The sequence below is a fragment of the Notechis scutatus genome, chromosome Z (genome assembly GCF_049901735.1).
Source record: "Notechis scutatus isolate UNSWTSFEM ecotype Mainland chromosome Z, rNotScu1.2, whole genome shotgun sequence".
Lineage (NCBI taxonomy): Eukaryota > Metazoa > Chordata > Lepidosauria > Squamata > Elapidae > Notechis > Notechis scutatus.
Genome location: NC_142025.1, coordinates 101875450 through 101883588, shown reverse-complemented (window position 1 = coordinate 101883588; position 8139 = coordinate 101875450). Strand labels below are relative to the sequence as shown.

Sequence of the window (8139 nt, the reverse complement as noted above, 5' to 3'; positions counted from 1 at the left end):
CCGCACGGTCCCTTTAGGACGGCCAAACTCCGAGGGCGGAGCCCCCCTAAGGCGCACGGTCTAAGCTCCGCGCCATTCCCTCCTGGCCAGTTTGGGAGTTGCCGGCCGTGCACCAGCTGATCGCGGCCCCTCCTATCAGGCAGGACCCGAGGAAAAGAGCGTGGAGGCGGCCCTGCCCATATCGGCGGGACGAACGAGCCATGTCAGAGTTCCAGATTTCGGTGGAAGAGCTCAACGACCTGCTGGCCAACGGCAGTGGCTGTTACAGCCTCCCCAGCGCGCACAGCAACGAGGTGGCGCCCCGCATCCACGTGGGCAACGCGTGAGTTTCTCTCCCCCACCTCCGTGCATGGGAGAGAAGCCCACCCGGCTGCAGGTTGTAGGCCTGAGAACTGCCCGAAGACCGGAGTGGGCAGAAGGCGGCATAGCGTGAGGGAGGGCGGGCGATAAAGTAGCCAGCTGGCTAAATGCTGGAAAGAGTAGGTGAAAAGGTACGCCTCTTCTTGGTCGCCGGGAGTTGGCCTAGTAGTAGTGCTACTAGCGATTCCTAGCCGTCTTCAGTTAAATTTAAGTCCTCCGTATCTTGCCAGAAAGTGTGCTCCAGATATGTGAAAAGGCTGACATTCCCATCATCCTGAGCCCATGCTGGACTGGATAATGGGGATTGGAGGCTAACCTGTTTGGAGGACACATGACAGTAAAAGCCTGGATTAAATATTTAAATACAGGACACACATTCCTTGTTCTATGTGTTTGTTTATTTATATGGCTAGGCGGCATATATATCTATGTATGTGTGTGTATATATATATGTGTGTGTGTGTGTGTTAAGTTTTCGTGGGTACTTACATGTATGGTATTCAGCTTTGTTCGGGTATTTTCCCATTATAGTTGTGCTTTTAAATATATATATCCACTGGGTGGCTAAAAATGCTCCCATTCTCCTGTGCTATACAAAGTGGGTCGGGGAAGGGGGGGGGCTGAGTTTAAAATTTGGTACTGCCTGATTTGGAAGCACACTTCATGTCACTCTTCTCCAGCATGTTGTCCTCCACCTATGATTGGGTTATGACTTAAGAATTGCTATTTGGAGGTTGTGGAAAGATGTTCTATACAATCCTTTTTGGGTCAAACATATGAAATCAACTTACACAGAATTAACTTATGGGTTCAATTCTTTGAAGTTTTTCCCATCACTTATTGTGTTGTTAACTGGGAGTGCCAGCATGGTGGAGAGAGAATAAGAGGAGCTAGATGATACCACATGCATGGTTACATTATCATGCAAATGTCACAACTTTTGTATTATATCTGTACATGATTACATCATTTGGTAGTTTTTTTTCACAATTCATTTTGATATCTTGGCTTGTTGCAGACTCTCCTGAGTAGCAGTGAATGTATCTGAAGAACTAACCATGTCCTCTACTCAGCAGTGGTCATGCCATGTGGAATAAATACTATCATCTATATTCTGCTACTGTGTCTATATGTTCTCTGTGTCAAGCCCATAACTTGGTTATTTTTCTTTTAAAATGGATTTCATTACTTGGAAACCTGACACTCTGCTTATTTAAGAACTAGGTAGACCCACTGGATTGAAAATAGAAAAATACTTTCTGTCAAATATTGAAGGCATATTTTCTTCAAGGAGAGAAAATTCTCCACATCTAAAATGTGTAACTCATATTCATAAGCCTTGAGATAGACATCAAACAATTAACCACCTAATTTAATTTTCTACAAAGTCATATCCTATGATTAGACTTGAAGGTGTTTATTTTTTTTGCTGGAGCGTAGGATGACTTAAAACACATTTATTCCTCAGCTTGCAAAATCTAAAAAGAGCATTTTATTAGGAAGTAATGTTAAATGGGCAAGATTCTCTTGGGTAGAGTTTGATTCCTAGTGAGGACACAAACATAGCCATAGAATTTTCATGGCAGTGTTGCAGATGTAATTGTTAACATATTTTGAAGATTTTTACAAGTCTTTCTCAGGCTAGCTTGTAGGCCTGGAATTTTCTACTATCTTCTATCTAAGGATGAACCCAGTCTGACTCTGTTTAGATGTTTGAATTTGCCAGGGCAAATTCATTACTGTGATCTGGATTAGGTTAAATTGATTTTACTTTTGCTTTCTATGTTTCATCAACTTTGTACAAGTCTGTATATAGAAAGATAAAGTTTGTGAGAAACATTAATGGTATCTGTTGAAACAGTCAGTGATAATCCCCCCAATGTTTCTGTAACTAATACAGTGGAAGCTTTGGAATTGTTTATGAAATGGATTGGAGCAGTGGTCACCAACCAGTGGGCTGGGGACCACTGGTGGTCCACGAGAAAATTTTGGTGGTCTGCAGAGAAATGTCACCCCCAAAGCAATTAATCCAGGCTGCTGCTTTCCACTTTTTTCTTCTGCTTTTGGCTACACACAAGGAAAACAGCAAAAGTCTTTCTTTCTCTCCCCCGAACTCCACCAGAAATGAGTCTTTGGGACCCTGCAAGGCATCCTGCTCCAAGAGGCTGCGCTGGCACGACAAGTCTCACAAAAACTCATTTCTGGTGGAGTTTAGGGGAGAGAAAGAAAGACTTCTGCTGCTTCTGCTGCTTTCCTTGCATGAAGCCAAAAGTTTCTCTCCCCCCCCACACCCCCAAGAACGGAGCTGGAGATGGTATCCTGTTATCCCAAAAAAAGAATGGGGTGGGGAATTTTTCTGCAGACTTTTTTTGGGATTTTCCCAGGGTCCCTGGTCCACAGGATTTAAAATTATGAGTTTGGTGGTCCCTGACGTCCAAAAGGTTGGCGACCCCTGGGTTGGAGAACTTGTTGCCTTCCAAATTTTGCTAAACTTCAACTCCCAGCAGTTCAACAAACAGTGCCAAAGGAGTGACAGGAAGCTCAATAATTTGAGAACCCATAGAGTTTCTTTACTCCTAGGCTATAACTTGGCTGCCAGAGGAATCAGTGTTGCCTTCCTTCAAAGTGTTTTTTTCTGTCCAAAGCAGTTTTTGTCCAAATAAGGGCTGTCCAGATGTATTGGACTACATTTCTCTTCAGTCCTAGCATATATAACCAAGGCTAATGAAACTATGACTTAGGGAAGCCAAAGACTGCTTCAGACTGGGTTTCCCTATTCTATTCTGCCCCACAAAATGTTTGTTTCCTTTGGGTTACTTTATCTTGAGTGGTGGTAATTGTTAGTAGGAGTATGGTAAAAGTAAGTAGTGTTAATAAAAGTATGTTAAAAGTATTAATAAAATAATATGTAAGTATTAATAAACAATATGACATTGTTTAGAAAATTAAGTTGAACTAAAACTAATACCACCATTAAAAAGTTTGCAAAGACTTGCCATTGTTCTATCTAAGAAGCTATCTAAAAAGATCTGCTTTTCTTGGGCTGGCAGTAGCTTTCATTCTCTAATTCAGGTGTGTCCAACCTCTGGTCCATGGAACACCTGTGCCCCTGGAAGCTAGTAATGCAGTCTCACAAGATAATATAAAAATAAAGGAAGTTGGCTCTATGTATTAACTATTATGCATATTTTATATATAGCCCAAGACAATTCTGTTTATTCTTCAGGCAAGCCAAAAAGTTGGACGCCCATTGCTTTAAATGATGGAGCTTGATCCGGAGTCTGTTACAAGCAAAACATTTGCTTGTTTGTCCTATAAGTTCTAGTATGTGCATGGCTCTCCATGAAGTCATCCACAGTGACAAGATGAAAACAGATTAGCTGTTTTTCTGTGGCAAAAAATTGTTCCAGAAGTCCATAAAATAATTGGCTGCATGTTTAAAAAAAATATGCTATGTCACTTTCCAGAAAAAGTGTTACAGTTTATTCTATCACTTCCACCTCATGCTGATGCTCCTGTTGACCAGGCCTAGTTATAGGTGTTGAGAAAAACAGTAAAAATTCCCTTGATACTAATTTTGACTCTTGGTAATTATATGTATAATATCTGTGAAGTTACCTTGGCAACAGTGTGGAAAAAGTTTGCCTTTTTTGCAAAATGCTTTTTTAACGTCCCATTTTATCTATAAGTTCTGATGGTCTCTTATTTATAGGGGGTGTGCATAAGCAACTTGCCTACCGTCCCTGTCCTATTGTTTCTTTTATTTTTTTATTCTTATATGTATCCATGTATTCATAACTATGTTTTTACTTATACCTATTATCTTGTAAACAATTGACAAAAATAAATAAATAAAATAAATAAATAAAAATAAAGTATTAACCAGGTTCAGTCAAGAATGCCTAAGTGTTGCCACCTGTTATGACATTCTTGATACAGCTTTAGTTAAAATGGATTAGTTCCTTGTTCAAAAGCTAACTTGTGCAAACTTTTAGGCCTTTATCTTTCCTTGATTAAATTATGCAGAATCTTGATTATGATCTTTCCATTATTTTTTTTACCTCATCTTCCTAAGTGAAAAGCCAGGAATTAAACTTGGGAATTTTTATAGAAACTCTGGTTTCTCTGTGAAAAACCACTGTTGAGCAAGATGGCTGGCCTATTGTGATTTTGTTAATGTGTTGGTAATTTGTCTGGCTTTTAAGAAGTCTTCATAGCTATCTTCCATGTATGTATTATTAAACTCCTCTCTCCCTTTTTTTCCAACTTTCAGTTGAGGGAAATTAGAAAGTATAGGGGAACAATTATTGAACCAAGTTAACTCCAATGGGATAACAAAGAATGCTGAGACCTATGACTCCTGGGAGATGAAATTTGGGGAAGTTGTGGCTACTTCTGCATTACAGCTCCTTCTGATTACATTTCCCAAAAATCCATATGTTATGTGGCTTTCTCTCTGCACCCGATATGCAATTGGCTGGTAGAAAAGAATCAAGACTGAAATTTTAAATCCCTCAGTGGCAGTGAGTGGGAAGGGAAGGACAAGGTAGCAATTTGGCTGCCTGCTAGCAAGGTAGGGACCCTTGATAGATGAGACCTTTGGATGGAAGGGGACTTTGGGGACAGGCTGGGATCAGGAGGAGTGGAGTTTTCCTCCTAGTCCATGGTTCCCTTTGTCCCCTCCTCCCAGCAAAGTGACAAGCAGTTCTGCTGGTCAACCAAAGTAGAAGGATTTCTGAGCAAAGCCAATTGGAAAGCTGGCAGAAAGTTGGAAGTTGCTCCACGTCAGTGATTGGCTTGCAGTAAGGTCCAATGGGCAGATAGAAATAGGCTGTTTGGAGCAAAGGCTGAAATCTGAAATCCCTTAAAGCAGGGGTCCCCAACCACCGGTCCGCTGGACCGGTACCGGTCCGTGGAACAAGTCCTACCGGGCCGCTGAGTTTAGGCCGCCGCCATTTTTGATGAAAAAGTGTTCCGGTAAGCTTTTCCGGTAGAAAGCTCACCGGAAGCACTTTTTCATCAAAAAGATGGCGGCGCCCAGCTAATGCCGGTACCGGGCCGCGCCATAAAAAGGTTGGGGATACCGGGCCGCGGCATAAGAAAGGTTGGGGATCACTGCCTTAAAGTGGGTGGTGAAGGGAGGAGGCTGCCTACAAATAACATCAGTGGGGAAGCTGATAGGAAGTTAGAAGTTACTCTTGCTCCCACCTGCTTTTTTGCCTACCTTGTGGTCATTTTGTTTTTTTAGGTAAGGAAATCTCACTGAAACATTATCCAGCAAGTCACAGGTTATAGTCAATACCAAATTGTTCTCCATTTTCACTGTGCATGGCTGCCAGTAAGGACAAATTTTTATGGAGTCTCTGTGTCAGCCATCTATTTTACCCTGTTGAGTTATATTTAATTCCATTCCTCTCTACCTATAATGTTCAGCTTTTCCTTGTCACCAATCAGTCTTGTTTTTGAAGCCACAGAGCTTACTGGTCCAGATCTGTTATGACAGCAACTCCCTGACCAAAATGGCCAAATGTTACATATTCTAGGAATTGCTATTCCAACTTATTGAGACAATACCAGGTTGTGAAAAATGATGCATAACCATTAAAATTGGTAGGGGGCTGGTACCACAGATTTAATCAAAGTGTTCTAAAGTACAGGGAGTCCTCTACTTACAACAGTTCATTTAGTGACTGTTCAAAGTTACAACGGCAGTGAAAAAAATGACTTATGACCAATTTTCATAGTTAATAGCCTTTGCAGCATCCCTGTGGTCATGTGACAAAAATTCAGATTTTTGGCAACTGGTTCATACTTATAACCTTTGCTGTGTCCCAGGATTATGCAATCCTCTGACAAGCAAAGTCAATGGAGAAAGCCAGTTTTACTTAACAACCGGGATACTGTTAACAACTACAGTGATTCACTTAACAACCGTGGCTTGGAAGGTTAAAATGGGGCAAAATTCACTTAATAAATGTTTCACTTAGCAACATAAATTTTAGGCTCAATTGTAAGTTGTAAGTTGAGGACTACCTGTAAGTTCTACAGTTGTCAAGAAAAGTTAAGTTACTTAAATATAGCATTTAATATAATACTTTTTTTATTCATAGACTATATTGCTTCAAAAGTGAGGCAGACTATTTAAAAATATGGGTGGATTTTTGAACTGTCAAGATAAGCATGGTCTTTTATCTCAAGAATTTATGGTGGTGTTTGCAAGGCAAATCTCTATATGATTCCTCAAAAGTAAGTTCAAATAGCACTTGCTATGGTAGTCAAGATTGCAGCATTAATCTGTTTAAGGTTAAAGATAGCCTGTATATAATTAAAATACAAAGTTGACGTTGCTTTTTAAAACTGGCCCCACTATGTGCCTTGAATAGCAACCTGACACAAATATATTTCTTTGGCATGTAAATAAGTGGTAGGAAAACATATGGTTACTACATTTCTGTATGTCAGGCTGTTGTTCAAGGCATGGGGATCAAAACCAATGAGAAAAAAAAGCCTACATTACTCATGACATGGTTGAAAAATAAATATTTTAGACAGTAAATTAAGGCTTAGTTGTACAATAAAGTCAAGTCTATACAGGTAATTCTTGTCATAACCATAATGGAACCTGCCCAATATTATCACAAATTATGATGATTGTTACTTGAAGCAACTATGTGATCACCTCGCATAACAACTACCCTGTTCTAACTGATGTGATAGTTAAGTGACCTCGTAGGTCATTAAGCAAAGCATTGTGTACCTTAGAAGTATGAGTTGCACAGGACCAGACCCACCTCTTTCGGGTTTCCCAAGGCCTTCTCCATTCCCTAAGATCCCCTCACCTTCCCATCCCTCAAGGGCCCCAGAAGGCCTTGGGTCTGCTTCCTTTTCCAGGCCCTCATAGGCCTTCCCCCCATTGGATCTCAACAGGCCTTGGTTCTGTCTCCCACCCTGTTGGGCCCCACACTTTCCTATCCACTTCCTGTCACCCACGCACTTTTCAAAGATCTCCACAGCTCCTGACTGGGCTAGGCAGGCATGCTATTCCATCCTACAGCATCCCTGGGCCATGTGGCTGTATCCTGGAAGCAGCTGCCTTTTTTTTTTTTTTTTTAAATTGCAAGAAACTGGCTGTTCCAAAAAGGCAGCCATTTCTGGAAGGCAGTTGTGCGGCAATTTTGCTTCCCTAACTGCTGCAGTGCCTGTAACTTTGAAACAGGGTCATAAGTAGCTTTTGGAGGTAACCATAACTTTGTTTGCTAGGTGATCAGTTGTAAGTTGAGGACTAGCCGTAATTCATTAGGTTTTAGTGCTTAATAATTTAGATATGAACAGCCCTAATGTTTTCCAGATGTTTTAACTAATAATTCCTGTATTTAATTACTAGCTATGCAGATTGAGATTTATGAGAATGCTGTATCAAAATATCTTGGTCTGACAATCTATGCTGATTTACAATATTTTGGATTGTAGAAAGTTAAATTATGAAATCCCTGATTCAGCATACTGATATAGCCACTGCTATTCATGACAAGTCCTGCAAATGTAGCTATGATCTGCCTCTATTTTTAGGCAGCATGCCCTTTCAGGCTAAGAATGTCTAGACTTTGAAATTAGTGGCTTTTAACCCAACAAATTTTGAAAACTCAATCTGATGCAGTGCCTGATAGATATTAATACTGGAGGGCTCTTCCTTTGCAACTACTTTAGTCCTTGCAATAGGATCATGCGTCAGTTCAGCAACACACCGAGACATGGTTTGTACAAATTAAGTCTCACTGT

The 8139-nt window shown here is 40.7% G+C and overlaps 1 protein-coding gene across 1 annotated transcript in view; it reads left to right on the top strand.

Moving 5' to 3' along the window:
* The first annotated feature begins 122 nt into the window (after nt 1–122).
* The window catches only part of DUSP3 (dual specificity phosphatase 3), a 30219-nt gene continuing 22202 nt past the window's right edge, over nt 123–8139 (top strand). Inside the window, exon 1 of the mRNA XM_026669677.2 lies at nt 123–322. Within this exon, the coding sequence (XP_026525462.1) occupies nt 201–322 (122 nt within the window). The 5' untranslated portion in view covers nt 123–200. The remainder of the gene's footprint in view (nt 323–8139) is intronic.